The sequence below is a fragment of the Miscanthus floridulus genome, chromosome 8, assembly GCF_019320115.1.
Source record: "Miscanthus floridulus cultivar M001 chromosome 8, ASM1932011v1, whole genome shotgun sequence".
In the NCBI taxonomy this organism is placed as follows: domain Eukaryota; kingdom Viridiplantae; phylum Streptophyta; class Magnoliopsida; order Poales; family Poaceae; genus Miscanthus; species Miscanthus floridulus.
In genome coordinates this window covers 44,784,461-44,804,659 of record NC_089587.1, presented here as the reverse complement: position 1 = coordinate 44,804,659, position 20,199 = coordinate 44,784,461, and the positions used below count along the sequence as shown (strand labels likewise).

Genomic DNA, 20,199 nt, shown 5'->3' with positions numbered 1-20,199 from the left:
TCTGCGACCACGCAGTGAGGTCACTGGAAAGAAGAAACCAGCTAAACTTGTCGAGCTTGATGCGAAGCTTAAGAATCTTGTGCCATGCCCTTATCCACAACCATGTCCATGGTGACGTCATGAGTCTAACCAAGCCACATACTTCCAGGGAAAGGCATCCCATGAACAATGAGTAGGTGATTGCCGTGTCAACTCTGCCTTACCTTCTCCTGTCGCATGCGACGAACACTTTGAAAGCAACCAATGCACATACCTGAGAGATGCATCGAAGCAGAAGACCTCTCAGTGTTCTAAGCCCAAGAGCATTGGTGTAGAGATCATCGTAGATTAGGCCAAGACAAATCTCCAGTGACTTGAGCCTCTGTGCCTTCTCCAAACGAAAAAATGTCTATCATGGGGTATAGTTTCTTGAAACATTGCTGATGCACGAGAGACAAAAAAAAGAAAAGACCTTTGGCATTCGAGATATAGCATCCAAAACAGTGCTCCAGTAGTCATCTGTTCTCTCTTCTTCAGCCTCCATCCTTGAAGGAACCAGCAGCTGTGCCCGCGGAGGTCGGTACTGATGTCCAGAAGACTCCTCCAGGCTTGCAAACCGGGCACACCTGAGAGCGTTGAAATTGAAAAATTGTATAGGGAAACCAAATAAAACATACGGAAAATAAAAAAAGCCAAAAAATGATCATATGACTGTTTAAGTAATTATGATCATTCTCATTTACGAATAATCAATTTACACCGATTGAACACAGAATTTACACACAAAAAATAGTAAAATATGGTTCAATGACGTGTAATCTGCTCCTACTAAACACTAAAGGACTGAAACTACATGCATAAGAGGTGACGTGATGGGTCAGCAGCTCCCTGATTTGATCTCGTACAGCACGCCATCTGAACCACATGCACATGCACCTGCAACCGAGTAGCACCTGCGCCGCTCGCAGCACCTGTACCGCATGCACCGCTGACCCGCACCACCACCTTCACCAAGGTTGATCTCCTCCGTTCACAGCAAGATCAGACGGCCACGAGAGATCGAGTGAGACGCGGCCAAATTTCACCCGAGCGCCCTATAGATTTAGCGTAAAAAAATGAAACTGCTCGGTATTCTAATGACTATCAATTAAGACTACCTAGTGATCTGTGGAGCAGTATTTGCGATTGCCACCTTTCGACTTCCCTCCGAGACAACGGGGGAGGCTGCGTGCTGTTTGTTTGTCTGTGGGGAAGGAGAGGGAGAAGCTGTTCCACTTCCTCCCCCCGTCTTCCCCGCCGAACACAAAGCAAAGGCCACGCATGCAGAAACATTTCTCCATTGCAATTATTCCCCGCTCTCGTGCCCCTCTCTTCCTCGAACGCCCGTGCCACGAGGCCCTCTGTAGTCTCCATCGCTCCCCCATATCCCCACACAAATCCTGCCCGGTTCCATCGCATCGCATGCGTTTTCCCAGCTGGGTTCCCGGTGGTTTCTTGGATCGCCGCACCTTGCCGGCTTTCCCGACCTGCAGCAGGTATGTACGAGCATTTCCCGTTTCGATTTCTCTTGTGGGGGCAAATTCGACGCGCATTGTGACGATTTGCTTTGGGTTCATGGAGCCGATTCGATGTGGTGGTTGGCATTGCACTGGAGGATTGACCGCGTTAGTCTGGGGTTAGGAGAGGACTGCCGTTGCTCTTGATTTTCGTGTTGCTCAGTTTTTGCGCTGCGTCGTCACTCGTCAGATCGCTGGGTGTGAAATCTGGGTAAATTTCGTGTTTCTGTGTAGGTGAATTATTGACCATACGATGCTCCTTCTTATTGTCCCTTAATTTCATAGGCAGTGTGATCGATATTCTCTGGGATCAGAAATTCAGAATAATGGTTCCTTTTGCTCGTAATAAATTGCTCCTCGCATTGTAAACATGCAAACTCAAAACTTATGATCTGGAATCATCTTTTTAGGAGTAATAAATAATGCAGAGGTAGGTCCTGATCACATCCTAGTTACCTTGTACAGAAAATGTAGCCACATCAGATGAAAATTATTTTTTTACTGAAAAAAACAATACTCTTCCTGTTTTGAGAAGAAAAAGTCCAATATACCTTTAACAAATTACTTGGTGGGTAGTAACTTCGTGGTACAGATGAAAATATGTATCCTTGATTGGGACCCTAAGCCACGTGTGCATGGGCTGAGGACGAACATCAACCTAGGCGCTCCAAGCCTCCGACTCCCATCTAGGGCGGCTCGACTTTGTCAGTCTGCTCAAGTTGGCTCGTTAAGCTCACGAGTCTAATAATAAATATCAGCTCAAAGTCCCAAATAAAAAGCTTTGTTGACAACGAAACCCTGACTAAAACAATGCTACTGCATACTGCAATAAATTTGATTTGTATGAGGTAGTGACAATATGTACAATATCTTTCATCGGCACAGCCAATCAATTTAAATCCATCTATCACGGAGAACAATATATATAAGAATCAAAACAAAGCTATGAAACTTGATTCAAAGAAAAAACATAAAAAATCCCATTATCATAAAGAATACAAAGTTAATCACGTCGGTAATATCTAAGATGGTTCCGCTCGGCTCTGGAGTGCCCAAAGAAATCTAGTGGCTACATGGTTTCCGGTACGTCTTTGCCTCGCCTGAACTCGCTGCGTCGGCATGAGCGACAAGGTGCTCGCTCGTCCAGGCGAGCCAAATCAGCTCTCTCATGCGGGCAAGTTCATTCTTGCCGGCACAGTCTTCAACATGATCAGGTAAGGAAACCAAACTTGGCACTGTTGGGTAAAGAAAGCAAGCGGCCCCCTAATCTCTACTTAAATTGAAGGAAGCATTCAGCAAGAGGGCACAAGAGGAAGACTGGTGAGTTGTGTGCTTTGTGTGGGGCTGAGGTGATGTAGTATTGGGCTGAATGTATGTTGGTGGCCCTTTTACAATGTTTAGCTCATTAGGCTCGCAAGCGCAAGCTTGGGCTTTAACTAAACTAGAACAGTAGCCCGCACATGGTTTAAAATGAAATTATACTACTTATAGTTACTTATATGAGTACATAATTACACTACTACAATAAAACTTAACCGAGGCGTTTGGCAAACGGCCTCGGAGGCGGGCGGGCTGGTTGCCCGCCTCTGTTATTTGGTGGCTGGGCAGCCAGCCCAGCAACCGCCATGGTTAATCATTAACCGTGGCGGGCGCCTTATGCTGCCCGCCTTCGTTAATATATTAACCGAGGCAGGCGCCTTAAAACAACCACCTCGGTTAATCGATATTAACCAAGGCGGGCACCTTATGCTGCCCGCCTCGATTAATCTATTAACGGAGGTGGGCACACTAAAAGGTCTGCCTCCAAAAATAGTGGCCCAGTAGGCAGCCCATCTCGGCCCGATATCCCACTCACTGTATATATATGGGAGTTAGGGTTTCACTCTCAACCACTCTCTCTCAGTCCTCTCCCTCCCTCCCTCCCTCAAAAGGTGCGCGGCGCACCCTCTCTCCCTCCCTCACATCGCCCCTCCCCTCCCAGCACCCCACGTCCCCTCCTGATGCGTTAGAAGGCGGCGCCCCTCCCCTCCCGACCCGAGCGCGGCGCCCCTCTCCCAAACAGCGCCCCCAACCTCCCTCTCCTCTCCCTCTATGTCCTCCCTCCGGTGGCGCGGGCCGCTCCCAGGCGGTGAGCGAGGGCGCGGCGGACGGGGCCTCTCCCCAGCCAAATCCAGTCCCGACGGCGGAGGAGCAGGGGCGGGGCCTCCTCTCTCGGCCAGATCCAGTGGTGGCGTGAGGGAGCCACCTCCCTCCACCCTCCGCTGGCTACGGTGCGGATCCGGTGGTGGCACGGGGGACCCACCTCCCTCCTCACCTGGCCAGATCCGGTGGCGGTGTGGGGGAGCCACCTCCCTACGGCGGCGCCGTGACGTGGGGACGCCAGATCTAGCGGCGTCTCGGCAAGGGGCCGTGCGGAGCAAGCAAGCTCGCCGGTGGGCTCTGGGCTTTTTTTGTTTTTTAATCTATTAACTGAGACGGACATTTGCAAGGCACCCGCATCAGTTAATCGATTAACCGAGGCGGGCAAGGTAACCGCCTCCATTGTTCACGGATGAACCGTGACCTTTTGATGGAGGCGGTTGCCTTTGCCCACCTCCAAAAATCAAAATCGCCCACCTCCGTTAAGTTTATTGTAGTGGTAATATCATAGTGTATATTAGTCAATGGTGTAGCTTGCTAATGTGGATAACTAAATGCATGTTAATGGATTGTTGATGTGAATAGCTTAAATGAAGACATAACAACAAGTGATGTGCTAGTGTGCTATCATAATTATATGCTAGTGGATGCTGATGTTGGCAGCTCGCATGTGATGTGCTAGTGTGCTATCATATTACGTGCTAGTGGATGCTGACGTGGACAGCTTGCATAACGGGATAGAATACTAGTGGAGATTGAAAAATAAGAGATATAGATATATATATATATAGATATAGATATAGATGAGCTAAACTGTTGGCTCAGCTAGTTAGAAAATGTAAACAAGCTGGGGCGAGCCAAGCCAAAATCGAGTTGAGCCAAGCGAACCACGAGATTATTGTCCAACAATACTCCCATCACTTGACCTCTCTAAGCTCAATGCCCCCTTCACTGAGGACGAGATTTTGGGATCATTCATGAGATACCATCGGACAAGACCCCTAGCCATGGCTTTATTGGTCACTTCTACGACCTCGCTTGGTTGGTTATCAAACTGGATGCGTGCAACCTATATCTGATGAATGGTGAACTCTAGATACTCCTACTAAATCCTCAGAACCAAAGGGGATTGGTGATTACCATCCCATTAGTCTCATCCACAGATTCAGGAAATTGGTTTCAATGGTCCTTGTCAACAGGGTCGCACCTCGGCTCAACACGATGATTTTGTCAAACCAGAGCGCTTTCATGAAAGGTTGTCAAATACCTAACAGTTTTTGTTACATCAATGCGGTGGCTAAGGCAATGCATATGAAGAAACAACGTTGCATGCTCTTCAAGATCAACATTACCAATGCTTAACTTTTCATACTCTGCTCCAAACTTGTCTAGTCAAACAAGTCTAACTTCAAGAACTCTGCTCCAAGAAAAATATGAAGTTGAAGGCCAACTCCACGTTTTTTTTGGAGCTCCTCAAAGGGTACTCTAGAAATTGAAGTTTTGCATCTTCTCATGGAGTTGGTGGAAAATTACCCATCACTGCCACCCATTACACACATAACGGATCGTACCCCTTCTATTCTTTTCTGTAGCGTTGTTGCCTCCCACCGATTGTTCTCAGTGGTGTCGCTCCCTTCCCTTCAAATAGTACCACCATCGTCGCCTATTCTAGCCACCCGGGGCATTTCTCCGGTGAGCTGATGTAAGGAATGGATAGATCCGAGTAGAGCTAGAAAAAGTGGAGCAGAGCAGCCGCAAACAAGCCCTTAGTCATTCTTGATTGAGACCTTGCAACATCTTGGGTTCTCTAGAGTTTGGACTAACTAGATCTCAGTGCTCCACTCCACAAGTACCCAGCTCATGATTAATGGTATTCAAGGGAACATGACCTATCATGCCATGGGACTTCGATAGGAGGGTCATATCCCCGATGCTCTTCCTCATGTTCATGGGAATGCCTTAATAACCTCACTTACTGCATGTGGATACAAGACCCTACTTCAAACATTGGTTCTCTGGTCCATCACATACAGGGCATTGCTTTTATGTGGATGATCTTGTTGTGTTCTTATGGGAGGTCGCCTTGGGACATTGTGACGTTCCAGTGTCGTGTCACTCCGATTTGCTATGGCCTAGACGAGGTGGAGACCATCTAGAGTTTTTTATGTTGTCCCATCAGCGACCTCCCATGCTTGTTGTACCTGGGGACTCGCTCTTCTATTAGTCACGTCTCGTGTTTAGAGCGTGTTTAGTTGGACCCCAAATTCTAAAAAAAGTGCTATAGTATCCATCACATCGAATCTTACGATACATGCATGGAGCATTAAATATAGACGAAAAAAACTAATTGCACAGTTTGGTTGAAAATTGCGAGACGAACGTTTTGAGCCTAATTAGTCCATGATTGAACACTAATTACCAAATAAAAACGAAAGTGCTACAGTAGCCCAAAATCCAAACTTCACGCAACTGAACACGCGCTTACCAAAGTCGGCTATTCTATAGTTGGTGGACAGGGATTAAGGATGAAAACGGTCAGAAACGGTCGAAAAACCTCTCAACCGTTTTCTACTTCTATATTTTGAATACGAAAACGAAAACGAAAGCGGTAAAGCCGGACACGAAAACGAACACGAACTTACGGAATATCAAAAATTTCGAAAACGAACTAATTCGAGTGGAATTATGTCAAACACGGTCGGTATACGAAAAATCAATACGGAATATTGACCCATAGGACCAAGTGCATAACAATTAGCAAGTACATAATAATTAACAAGTCCTACAACTTTCTTAAAAAGTATCTCTAATTGACACGACGTAAGGAAGATATGATTTTTTAAGGCAACAAGCGCTTGTACGCGATTAATATATCGCTGACTTTGTTTAATTTTTTTGAACATCTTCAAGACATTAAATGAAAAAACTAAGAACTAGAAAGTTGTAGATCTCGTTATGAGCTACAATTTTCATATAAAAATCATCTTCATCCAAGATCGTATGAAAAAGATATAATTTTTCTAAGGTTAGACTTGTAGTGGGCCAAATTTGGTTTAAACCGAATTTCGAATTCGGGATATTCCGAATTAAAAGTAGAAAAGTAGAAATCGGTCGAACAAAGCCTAAACCGAATTCGATCCGATTTCGAATTTGGTGTTCCGAATTTCGAATTCGAATTTAGTATTCCATATTTTGTCCGAAAATACGAATTCGCTCGGGTCAAATGTAGAAAACGATGCGGTTCGGTTCGAGATATTTTCTTTCCGTTTTCATCCTTAACAGGGATGCAGACTGTTTGCTACTTTAGAAAGACAAGTTCCTAAATAGGTAAGGTCGTCCCATCCTCACCAATACTAGCTCACTGCCATATCAGTCCATATTTCCATTTTGGTCGAGCTGCAACCATGGACTATACGTGCCATCGACAAGATCCGCAAAGCATTCCATATGTGTGACATAGACGCGGTGAACAATGGTGGGCATTGTCTGGTGGCATGGACAAAATCTTCCAGACCTCCAGAGTTGGGAGGGACTCGGCCCCCATGACACGAAACTCCTTGGATTAACATTTCAGATGCGTTGGGAATGGATCCGACGCACGGACTCAACAAAGGCCTGGTATGGGTTTTGGTCGCACTTTGACAAGACGGCTAAGGCTAGGGGCTTCTTTGTCAATAAGTGTTGGCAATGGGCACTTGCACACTGTTTTCGAGAGATAAATGGATTATTGAGGGTCGCTCCATTTGGATATTGCGCCTAGCCTTAATACTCTGGTCAGCACACGCATTTGAAACTCTAGCACGGTCAAGGAGGGGCTCTCCAATCATCGATTGGTCTGAGGCATTTCCATCTCGGGTGTAATTTTTGTTTGAGCAATTTTGGATTATTAGCATATATATCTGGGACTTGGTGGAAATTAGCCCAACCCTCTCAGACACTCAAGGTGATTTCTTGTGGAAGTGGACAGGTGATGCCCAATACTGGACATCAACAGATCCCTTTTTGTGGGGCAAACAGTAATCCTCGACACAAAGCAACAATGGAAGTTAAGTTGCCAAACAACTGCAAATTCTTGATGTGGTTTGTCCCCTTGTTGTCGGAGAGGTTGCAGATGCATGGGTTGCCTAATAGAAAGAATTGCACAATTTGTTCACAAAAGTCTAAGACACTATTAGCCCTTGTTGCTTAACTATGTCTTTAATAGGGAGACTTGGTTCATGGCCCTCAGATCCTTTGAATAACAATCCCATGACTAGCTGCCATCCTCAGAATCTTCCTGGCCAGACTTGTGGCTCCGAGTAAGGCAAATCCTTCCAGAGCCTCGGGGCATCGAATGTTTGATTCCCATGTCATCCTAATCTCTTAGAAGATCTGGAAGGAACACAATGCTCGGGTGTTCAGAGGACTACAATTGCTTCATCCTATATAGTTGGCCAAGATATTAAAGAGGAAGCTGGTTGATGGTCGCAAGCCAAGTTAATCATTTTGCCTATTGTATCACAATAGTTTCAAGTGTGTGTCTCGCTCGGGGCGCTTGCGTGTGTGCTTGATGGGATATGTGGTTTGGTAGTTTCTTTTCTCTCCTATATCTGTTTTAGTTGGGTCTGTTTTCTTCTCATCGAGACGTTTTGCATGCTAGACTGTATCTTTACCTCTTAATGAAACACATGCACGGTACGTTCTAAAAAATGTGTCTTGATTTTAGATGCTCCATGTTGTGCAACCTTAGAGCCACAAGTATTTGGTCCTGCATGCAACGACATGCCTACCACAATAATGTTCAGGCTCTGTTTTTGGAATCTGTTGGCTTTGCAAACTAATTTGCATTTATTTATTATTATGGAACTAAGAGGTGGTTACAAAAATCTTTTGTAGAGTTAAATTCGCAAACTTCTACTAGAGCCGTGACGATTCAATAAACTCACTACATTCTCAATGCAGTCAAGCACATCAAAGGAAATGCAAACTAGGCCGTTGAGGTATATATCACCAATGCCTCTCATGCTGACAGCATAATATTTCTATGGACATCTTATAAGAACAAAAGCACAATGGGATCGAGAAGGCTGATGATGCCACTCATCAATCCATGAGGTCTCCATTCTTCGGATTGAGCAGGAGGGCAATCACATCTGTTTTGTTCTGTGGCAAACAAAAAGGATTGTTTATGATTGTTCTTCTAAAATGAATGCTTGTGGCTTTTATTCTACTGTCATAAGATTATATTGCCATCCTTTTATTTCGGTGCCAGTGTCGAGGACTTTTTCGCATGTGCACTTTAGAACCCTTGGCTTGTCAGATCATCTTAATTGATTATGATGCACATACATGTGTTTGGATATGTTTCAGAGTATACTATAATCTTTAAGGTAATAAAAACTGTAGATATATTTAATAAGGAAAAATAAATATTAGAAGGAAATTGCCCCTTTGATTTGTTTTTTTAAATACCCCTTTGATTTGTAAGTAGTAATAGGATTCCAAATATTAGCTTTTACCATTCGATTATTTTGTGGTACTAAATTATGTAGTGCAAATATGCAGAAGTTTCTTCACTTTATTTTAGCAACAAGCAACATAGTATTGGAGATTGCTTTCTCGCTTGTAGATCAGAAGAAATCCTAGTTAGCCTTCCAAAATCAATTCAATTCTTATAGTAAGTTAACTCTCTTTCAATTATTTTGTTTTGAGAGGGTGGGTCTTTCCTTGGCCTGTTGTACTATCTTTTCTACCTTAATGAAATGGTACACAGCTCTCTTGCGTAGTTCGAGAAAGGACAGCAGGTTTAATTAGCTCCTCCTTTAAGCTTTTATTTTGCAGAAGCACTTATAGTAGCAGAAGGCAATTGTTTTTTCAATTTTCACATTTTTGGAAGCTCCACTAAGACACTTTTGCTTTAGTCAAGAAGAGAGTAATGAAGGCGGGGCACATCAATGTGAGTAGCCAAAAGAAATGAAGTGGTATCAGGTGTGGATATTGGGCTTCGGCGATATGAAGGGTGTTACAGTTCCTCGCACAAGAGCAAGTCCAAGAAGACGCATATGGATATCAGTGGTTGTAATATTCATCGTCATCACTGTGCTATGGGCTTATCTTTACCCACCCCAGGATTATACCTATCCTGTTAGGGACTGGTTTCCCTCAGAACCAACCCGGGAACTTACTGATGCAGAGACTGCTGCACGTGTTGTCTTCAGACAGATCCTCTCGACGCCTCCTTTCATATCAAGGAACCCAAAAATTGCCTTTATGTTCCTGACCCCAGGCAAACTTCCATTCGAAAAATTGTGGGAGTTGTTCTTTAAGGTATCCAGTGCCACTTTCCCTTGTGTATATTCATGCATATTTGACAACTTTATACATGATATTAATTTTGCGTCCGAAAGGATGACTTAATAAAATACAAATATATTACTCTCCAATTTAAAGTACAGATGGTTGATATGCAGTAACTTTCTTTTCTCGAACTATGCAAGAGAGATGATGTCAATTCATTAAGAAAATGAGTACAAAATGTACAACACCAAGACACCAGACAGCAACCCAATGCACTAGATCACAAAAAGCAAACACACCGGCTTCAAACAAAGCAAACGATCACATTTTTTTCGAAAGACATAGGAGAGCTACATGTCATTTCATTAAGAGAAAAAGAGATACAAAGGTGAGGGTAAAACAGCCGCACCTGAAAACGACCATAAAATGACCAAAAGAAAAAAAATATAAAAGGTCCCAAACACCCCGAGCCAAAAACACCACAGAGCGTCCTCCTCTTCTTCCATCCTCACAATCAAGGAAACACTCAGGACAGCATTGTTGAAGACACAATCATTGCGGTGTTTCCAAATCTCCCATCCAATGAAGATGTGCAGTAATTCACCAGTCATAACTAAGATCAAAAGTGCATTAGTTGTCCATAGGCTGCATCATATCTTTCATCTTTCATTTCATGAAATGTGTTCTTTATTGGCCATTGTTTTATTTAAATGTCCTTAAATCTAAACCAGAATCCGATTTTGTTATATTACTGGATTTGCCCCTAGTACCAAACCACAAGTGTACTTTGTTCTGAACCTATTTTTCTCTTTACTTTCGTTATGGCACCACTTGAAAGAACAAGGGATACATCTTACTCCATTTGTGTTTTCCATGCTATTCATCTTATCTCTCTAGGGACATGAGGGGAGATACACTATATATGTTCATGCTTCACGGGAGAAGCACGAACATGTCAGTCCCATATTTGTCGGTCGAGACATACACAGTGAGAAGGTAATGCTATTAAGGATGAAGCCACGCTGAGCTTGTGTATTTGTAAGATCACAAGGTAGAAATATGTTTTGATTTACTATGATTTCTTATATGTCTGACACATTTTCTGCTGGATTTTCGAGTAAATGCGTTATAGTTCTTCAGAGTTTCCAGTGATAATTAATTTTACTTAGCCATTGTCTTATATATCTAGTTATGCATATTGAAACACTTAAAGTACTTGACATACTGTGTATAGGAATAAAGACACAGGATGCAGTTTCAGAATATATGCACATTTATGCTGAAAAAATTATGGGACCACAGTCCCAAAATTTTAAAAAATAACTTGATGCACATATAACATGCATGTATGCTTGAGCTGGAAGTAGAACTTATCTAGCAGATTGTTTCCTAATATTATTTGTATTCATATATCTGCAGATAATTCGATTTGATAGATTTGGTTCTGTCTAAGAAGTATAGCCAGTTAGTGAGTAGATAATTAATGTTTGCTGCACATTGACTATATACCTATACGTGTTCCGTAGGATTCTGATATTGGCAAATTCCTAGCAGGTAGGATGGGGTATGATTACAATGGTTGATGCAGAGAGGAGGCTGTTGGCAAAAGCTCTAGAAGATATAGACAACCAGCATTTTGTTTTGCTTTCAGACAGGTGATCCCCATATTCGAAAATACTTTATAGCATGAAGAACTCTCTCACTATGTAACCATTCCTCATACAATGAATTCAGCTGTGTTCCTCTTCACAATTTTGACTATGTGTACGACTTCCTCATGGGATCAAGACACAGTTTTTTGGACTGGTGAGACAATGCTCTGTCTGAACTCTGCTGCATTCATTCATATCGCTAAGCCATAGCCTAGAGCATTGCACAGATCTTCAATGCCATAGTTCTTTATATACACTTGCCAAAAAAAATTTCCGGCCATTCACATTCTTGTGTATTTATTGGCTAGTTTTCACGATCCCGGGCCACATGGAGTTTACAGATACTCAAAGAATATGTTACCTGAGGTTCGGGAGTCAGAATTCAGGAAAGGTTCTCAGGTGACCTTAATATTGCCTCTTTCAAGTTCACAAATTGTGGACATTAAGTAATCAATGGGCTAGAAGGCTAGAAAGCATTGTTAATCAATAAGAATCCTCTTTTTTGTCGCAGATAATCTACTTTATTTAAAATATAAAGATTTATTTCCGCAAATGCATTGAATTTATGAGGTTTGTATGGACTCCAAGTACTGAAATATGTCTACAATACTATTCTTTGAACATCGCAGTGGTTCTCAATGAAGCGACAACATGCAATGGTGGTGATTGCAGACAGTCTTTATTACTCAAAATTCAGGCTTTACTGCAGGGTAATCAAATCTAAATTTTCATGGCCTTCCATGCATATACTGTATACTTGAGGACTAGCATAGTAATTTTGGTGTCGTGTTGTAGTCATAGACTGCACTACGTTCTAGCTTTCAGTTCACTCTTCTGTCAACTGATTTACAGTTTCTCCCAAAATCTAGATCCTCCACACTTTACCTATACTGCTATTCGTGTACATTTTTTCATCTGTTCTTTGTAAAGTAATCTGCTGCTCTCCCTCTGTACGCGCGGCAGGGACAGGCGCCAAAAGGGCTCCCCTGCTGCTGCACTGTAGCCGCGGCAGGGGCAGGCGCCGAAAGGCTCTCCTGTCGCACTGTAGCCACAGCAGGAGCAGACGCCAAAGTCAGTCATGCTGTCACATATATTCACTGTAGCAGCATGGCAGCCTGGCATATCTGTGTACTAGGATTAGATGGGTAGAGTTGTATATATAGCTTCCTACTGCAACTCAGTGAAGAGAGAGAGTTTAATTTTGCCATCTCTGCAGAGCTCCCGCCAACGTTGGTGCTTGTGTATGTGTGTGTGCGCTCTGTTCTCCCTCCCTCTTCTACCTCCAGCCGTAGTGTGTGTGCGAGAACGTCAGTGAGCGGTCGGCTCACCCGTGCGGGAGATCTTGGGACAAACAAGTGGTATCGGAGCCGTACAAGCGCCGTCGCCAGACTAACCGCCGGCGATGACGGACGGTTCGGAGATGGGCGACAGCAGCGGCGTTGCTGTGGTTGCCCAGACACGACAGGAGGTCGTCGTGCGCACGGTGCGGGAGGCCAGCGGCACCAGTTGGCCGACGCTGACTCGCACCAACTATGACGAGTGGGCGGTGACCATGAAGGTCAAGCTCAGAGCCCGACGGCTCTAGAATGCCATTGACAAGGGCACCGACAACGAAGAAGACGACATGTCAGCATTGAAGGTTATCCTCGCTGCTGTGCCAGCGGAGTATAGAGAGCCGTTGGGGGCGAAGAACTCTGCTAATGAGGCGTGGGACGCCACTGCAGTGATGCGCGTCGTCTATGATCGCGCAAAGAAGACGACAGCCCAGCTGCTGAAGCAGGAGTACGCTAACCTCAAGTTCCAAGATGGTGAGTCGGTGGAGGACTTTTCCCTCCGCCAACAGTCGCTCATCAGCAAGCTGAGGAGCCACGGCGTCACCATCGACGAAGAAGAGGCGATCTTCAAGTACCTTCACTCCGTGCCGGTGAAGTACATGCAGATCGCTCTCTCCATAGAAATGATGCTGGACTTGTCCACCCTCACCATTGAGGATGTGACAGGCCGTCTGCGGGCGGTGGACAAGCGCATGGAACAGGCCACAACAACGACGGACAGCGGCAAGCTGCTGCTGATAGAGGAGGAGTGGGCTGCCCGGATGAAGGAGAAGAAGTCCGAAGAAGCCTTCTCCAGCCGCGGTGGCGATGGCAAGCGTTGCAGCAAGGCTTCTTCGGAGAAGAAGAAGGTCGACCCCAACGCCTGCTAGCGATGCGGGAAGATGGACCATTGGGCAAAGGAGTGCCCAAATCGCAAGTAGGAGAAGAAGGCTGATGAGGATGATGAAGCCACTCTCCTGATGGTGATGTTCTGTGCACGACGTTGAGGCCAAGGAGAAGGGAGAGGTGATGGCGGTGGAAGGGCACGGCAAGGCTCTGAAGGCTGTCAACCTCGATGAACCGCGCGTCCAAGTCCACCTCGGACGTGTGGGCGGCGAGTAGGAGTAGCGGTGGTACCTAGACTCCGGCACCAGCAACCACATGACGGGCTCCAAGGAAGCCTTCTCTAAACTCGACGGCAACGTGACCGGCATGGTGAAGTTCGGTGACGGCTCAAGGGTGGTGATCTGAGGGCGTGGCACCATCATCTTCAAGTGCCAGAACAGCGAGCACCGTGCGCTGACGGATGTATATTACATCCCATAGCTGTGTTCAAGCATCATCAGCATTGGGTAGCTGGATGAGCGTGGCAGTGAGGTACTGATCAAGGACGGCGTCCTCAGGATCATGGATTGAGAGCAGCAGCTTCTTGCCAAGGTGAAGAGGTCCCAGAACTAGCTATACCTGCTCGACTTGAAGATGGAGCAACCCATCTACTTGGTTGCACGACACAGAGGAGCCATGGCTGTGGCATGCCCGGTATGGCCATCTCAGGTTCGACGCGCTCGGTCGGCTGGAGAAGATGGTCCGAGGTCTGCCCCACATCAAGCATGCAGGCAAGCTATGTCACAACTGCTGGCCAGAAAGAAGAGGAGGTTGCCATTCCCAAAGGCGGCCAAGTATCGCGTGGTGGATGCTCTCGAGCTCGTCTACGGCGATCTCTACGGGCCAATTACGCCAGCCACAAATGGTGATCGGCGGTACTTCCTCCTGCTCGTGGATGATTGCAGTCGCTATATGTGGCTGCAACTCCTGACGAGCAATGATGAGGCGGCAGAAGCGGTTAAGAAGTTCAAGGCGCACGTGGAGGCAGAGAGTGGCAAGAAGTTACGCGTGCTGCGGACTGATCGCGGTGGCGAATTCACTTCGGTGGAGTTCGCTGCGTACTGCGGGAATCAGGGTGTGGTGTGACACCACACCGCACCATACTCGCTGCAGTAGAACGGCATAGTGGAGCGGCAGAACCAGATGGTGGTCGACATGGCTCGATCTATGATGAAGGCCAAGAGCATGCTAGCAAGGTTCTGGGTGAGGCAGTGACCACGGCGGTATTTATCCTCAACCACACGCCCACAAAGGCCCTGAAGGGTGTGACGCCGTTTGAAGCTTGGTATGGAAGGAAGCCGAGCGTGTCCTTCCTTTGGACATTCAGCTACATTGGCCACGTCAGGAAGATGAAGCCAGTCCTCACCAAGCTAGAGGACAGGAGCACACCGATGGTGCTCCTAGGCTAAAGGAAGGTACCAAGGCATACCGACTCTACGACCCACGCGGAGGCAAGGTGGTTGTCTCGAGCGATGTCGTGTTCGACGAGAAGGCAGCCTAGGACTAGGACAGTCCGAGCACGGGGGAAGCTGACGGCTTCACCAGCACCTTCGTCGTCGAGTACTTGGTCATCCACGGTGGTGGAGATGTTGGAGAGGAGGTGCCGACCACTCCATCAACAGAGCCGAGCACTCCGGGAGGGGTGTCGAGGACTCCAGGAGTGGTGCCGAGCGGTCCTGCAGTGGTGCCAACCACTCCAGGACAGGTGCCGAACACTCCTGTAGCGAAGCCAAGAGGTCTTTGCAGTGGTGCCGACCACTCTAAGACTGGTGCCAAGCACTCCTGTAGTGGTGCCAACCACTCTAGGAGTGGTGACGAGCAGTCCAGGAGTAGTGCCGAGCACTGTAGCTAGGGTGCCGAGCACTCCAGGTGCTGTGCCGACCACTCCGGTAGAACAGGGGACTCCATCGACGCCGATCGAGTTCGCCTCACCTCCAAGCGACATCACCGAGTTCGTGGATGCCTTCCACGATGGTGAGGAGGTGTGGTTCCACAGGCTGGACGACATCGTCGGCGGCACAGGTTCCTCAAGCCTGGCGGGTCGGCTGCTCAATGACCCAGAGCTGCTTCTCGTCAGTGTAGAGGAACCACCCACCTTCGCACTAGCCGAGCGCGATGCAAATTGGCGACGGGCGATGCTGGAGGAGATGAAGGCGATCGAGGAAAACGAGACTTGGGAGCTTGTCGATCTACCTCTAGGATGCCATCCGATCGGTCTGAAGTGGGTGTACAAGGTCAAGCGGGATGAGCGCGGCGCCATTGTCAAGCACAAGGCGTGCCTCATCGCCCAAGGCTTTGTCCAGCATGAGGGCATCGACTTCGAGGAAGTCTTTGCGCCGGTAGCGCGCATGGAGTCTATCCATCTGTAGCTGGCTTTGACAGCAGCGAAGGACTAGCGTGTCCATCACCTGGACATAAAATCGGCCTTCCTTAACAGTGAGCTAGCGGAGACGGTCTTCGTCAGGCAACCTCTGAGTTTTGTCATCAAGGGAGTGGAGCACAAGGTGCTTCGACTGCGCAAGGCGCTCTACGGGCTGCGACAGGCCCCGTGAGCTTGGAACATGAATCTTGACGCCACGCTGGGTGAGCTTGGGTTCACGCGGTGCGCAACCGAGCACGCGCTCTACACGCGACGACTGGGGAAGGGGAGCTCATCGTCAGCGTGTATGTGGACGATTTGATCGTCATCGGCGTGCATGCGGTGGACTTCGATAGCTTCAAGCGTGAGATGGCGGCTCGTTTTCAATTGAGCGATCTCGGCGCGCTCTCCTACTACCTCAGCATCATGGTGACATAGGGGAAGGAGGCGCTAACGCTCGGTCAGAGCGCGTACGCTTCGAAGCTGTTGGAGCAGAGCGGCATGGCTGAGTGTAAGCCGTGCGTGACTCCGATGGAGGAGCGGTTGAAGCTGACGAAGGCCAGTACCACGGTGAAGGTAGATGCAACACTCTACCGGAGCATCGTCGGTGGTCTGTGCTACCTAGTCCACATGAGGCCGGATATTGCGTTCGCCGTGGGCTACGTCAGCCGCTTCATGGAGGATCCCCGAGAGGATCACTGGGCCACGATGAAGCGGCTGCTGCGCTACGTCAAGGGGACGGTGGATCAGGTGATCGTCTTCCCCGGGTCAGCTCCAATCGTCAAGGGGACGGTAGGCTGTAGCTCACTGTGTTTAGCGATGCAAACATGGTGGGGGATATCGACGGACGGCGGAGCACCTCTGACGTGCTCGTCTTCCTCGGGTCAGCTCCAATCTCATGGCTGTCGCTGAAACAGAAGGTGGTGGCGCTGTCCACGTGTGAGGCAGAGTACGTCGCGGCGGCCACAGCGGTATGCCAAGCTGTGTGGCTGCGCCGGCTGTTGGGTGAGCTGACTGGTGTGGAAGCTCACCCACCAGCACTGATGGTGGACAACCAACCCACTATCGCCCTCGCGAAGAATCTGGTTCTCCACGACCGAAGCAAGCACATCGACCTCAAGTTCCACCTCCTCAGGGACTGTGTCGATGGAGGGTAAATCGTCATCGAGTTCGTCGAAACTGGTCGGCGGGATTAGGGGAAGAATTATAAAGTAATCTATTGCTCTCCCTCTGTACGCGCGGCAAGGGCAGACGCCGAAAGGGCTCCCCTGCTGCTGCACTGTAGCCGCGGCAGGGGCAAGCGCCGAAAGGCTCCCCTGCCGCACTGTAGCCATAGCAGGGGCATGCGCCAAAGTCAGCCCTGTTGTCACATCTAGTCACTGTAGCAGCATGACAGCCTGCCATGTCTGTGTACTAGGATTAAATGGATAGAGTTGTATATATAGTTTCCCACTGCAACTCAGTGAAGAGAGAGAGTTTAGTTTTGCCATCTCCTCTATAGAGCTCCGGCCAACGCTGGTGCTTGTTCTGTGTATGTGCGCTCTGTTCTCCCTCCCTCTTCTACCTCCGGCCGTAGTGTGTGTGCGAGAACGCCGGTGAGCGGTCGGCTCACCCGTGCGTGAGATCTCGGGACCAACATTCTTTGCACTTGTGAGCATCACTCTATTAGTCTCTTCTAAATCAGCTAAAATTGCTCGAAATAAGGAACTGCTCTTGTAGGTCCTATAGTTATTTCCACTATTGTTTGATTTCATTCTGTTATGTTGATAGCACTACTTAGCTGAATAATTTGTGTCTTTGGTTGTGCTTTGTGCCCTTTGCAGCCTGGAATGGAAGAAGGTCGCAATTGCTATGCAGATGAGCATTATCTGCCGACACTATTCCACGTTAGTAGCGACCACATAGTGTCATTTTAGATTTTTAAAGAATCTGATTGTCAATAATATCTTCTATAGGTACTGATGTCAAGGCTGTCATATGTACTGAACAGATGATGGACCCTGCTGGCATTGCTAACTGGTCAGTCACCTACGTTGATTGGTCTGAAGGAAAGTGGCATCCCAGATCTTTCCGAGCCAAGGATGTCACTTATGAACGCCTGAAGAATATGACTGTACGTTTACCTTTATTTTGTGTCATCTTAACATGATAAATATGATCCTTTTATGCCTCTAACTTCCATTTTGCTGCAGTCAATTGATGTGAGCTACCACATTACCAGTGATGAGAAGGTCTCTTACTCCCGTGCTATCTGAATTAATTTAATCATTGATGATTTATTTGAAAGACAAGCCTGAAAATTGCATTTATTTACTGAATTAATTATACTACCATGTTGTTTTTCAATTTATCATATATGTTGCATTATTTGCACATGATAAGTTGGGATAGGATATATATATATTCGGTTACCCAGTGCACAATCTATAGAGTGAATTACGGTAAACTACTATTAGGCTCTGAAGCGTATAGTCCTATCAGTTCCGTCAAGCTGCAAATCAAGCAAAGTACACACTCATCATTGCCTGAAGTTCATGTGTCATACTTTTATTTTGATTCCTAGTGAGAGAGATCTGTTCTCCCATTTTTTCTTTGGTGTGTGGTTTAAAAAATCTTCAGCCCACGTTCTCTTTTCAGTTGCAACCTGCATGGAGTAATTGTGTTTTCTTTGATGTCAACTTAACTATTGGGAGAAACACTGGACGTCCAATGCTTATGTTCTTGTTGTTGACTGCAGAAAGATCTCTTGCAGAGGCCTTGCCTGTGGAATGGACTCAAGAGACCATGCTATTTGTTTGCAAGGAAATTTTACCCTGAAGCATTAGACAATCTTGTGAACTTATTCTCAAACTACACAATTTTCTGAGTTCTACAGCAGGAAGCATACACATTTTCGGAAGCTTTGGTGTTTATGTTCGTTGTAGATTGCTGGAGGAGCAGACATATTGACACTAACTCGATCAGTATATAATAGGGAACAAGTATTAGACAATTGTTTCACCGATAAACTGTTTTAGGATTATATTCTTTTATATAGGTTTCAGTGTTACTCTTTTTTTTGTGTCTCCTGGCGATAGCTAATTATGTGAAAACTATCATTACATTAATCCTTGCTCAAAAGAATGTGTAAAGAAATTTTCCATGTGTGGTCCATGATGCAGATGCCCTTCACTGAATGTGCAAAGATGGGTTGTAACTGTATGACGGTATCCAAAAACATATCTAGGTGATGGCTTAAAGCACTAATGGTATCGTTATGAGTGTACAAGCCAAAACTATGAAAACCTAGAAATATGCGCATACCCAATTAAAGGGGGATATGATTGCATCATAGTGTCTAACAAGGACACAATCTAATACATCATGTTATCGAGTAGTTGGTCATAGTCTCTTACCATAAAAATGGATGCATGTGCAGCCACAACAAACTATTAGAAATCTGGCAATCCACATGAGGTGTGTGAACAAGGGAAGTTATTTCTTCTCTGTCAACCACTATGACTAAGACAACATGACAAATAAAGACCTAGAAATGATAACCGACATGCTTCTGTACCCAGAGATGCTTTGTCCACAATGAACGAAGAAAATAAATCAATTAAATAGTTGTAGCCCCTGTATTCAGATTCAATAGTAGTAGATGCATGTAGTTCTTAATTAGATATACCTCTTTTCCAATTAATACATCGGATTCATAACCTTGGATCAAGGCCTATTCAGGGGAAACTATTAAACCCTAGGTTGTGTGGATATAATCTCAGCCAACATATGCAACGCAGTACTTTTGCTAATACATGCAAATGCATATCATATTTTGTCTATCTATCAATAATTGAACGCACCAGTAGGTGAATGTCAAGAAGTAGTCTGTTGTCAAGGCAATAATATGAGCCAGTCTGGTATTTGCTGTAAAACCTCATATTAATTAAGTAGTCATGCATTACAATAGTTACTCCAAATTTCCTTGCAAACACATCTCTCTTAATCATTTCTTTACTTGTATCTGAAATCACATTCAAGTAATGCCCCTTGATTTCACC

The 20,199-nt window shown here is 46.1% G+C and overlaps 1 protein-coding gene across 8 annotated transcripts; it reads left to right on the top strand.

Annotated features, from left to right (window-relative positions):
- The first annotated feature begins 1,300 nt into the window (after positions 1-1,300).
- On the top strand, positions 1,301-19,257 carry LOC136471836 (glycosyltransferase BC10-like). 8 transcript variants are annotated; one of them, XM_066469581.1, is made up of 12 exons: positions 1,301-1,514; positions 8,616-8,653; positions 9,575-9,980; positions 10,848-10,946; positions 11,505-11,605; positions 11,685-11,756; positions 11,911-12,001; positions 12,232-12,312; positions 17,983-18,045; positions 18,150-18,272; positions 18,352-18,390; positions 18,897-19,257. In XM_066469581.1, the coding sequence occupies exons 3-12, from the start codon at positions 9,627-9,629 to the stop codon at positions 19,023-19,025; spliced, it is 1,152 nt and encodes a 383-aa protein (XP_066325678.1). In that variant the 5' UTR covers positions 1,301-1,514; positions 8,616-8,653; positions 9,575-9,626; the 3' UTR covers positions 19,026-19,257. The 8 variants fall into 8 exon arrangements, with proteins under 8 accessions (XP_066325678.1, XP_066325677.1, XP_066325676.1 ...); XM_066469580.1 differs by having other exon boundaries at positions 9,495-9,980; XM_066469579.1 differs by having other exon boundaries at positions 9,481-9,980.
- Positions 19,258-20,199: the final 942 nt, after the last annotated feature.

Bases quoted from the DNA above. Each gene is read 5' to 3' on its own strand.
- LOC136471836 (XM_066469582.1), top strand. From the start codon at position 9,627: ATGAAGTGGTATCAGGTGTGGATATTGGGCTTCGGCGATATGAAGGGT. The intron at 9,981-10,847 runs GTATCCAGTGCC...TTATCTCTCTAG, and splicing joins TGTGGGAGTTGTTCTTTAAG to GGACATGAGGGGAGATACAC. The intron at 18,046-18,149 runs GTTAGTAGCGAC...TGTACTGAACAG, and splicing joins ATCTGCCGACACTATTCCAC to ATGATGGACCCTGCTGGCAT.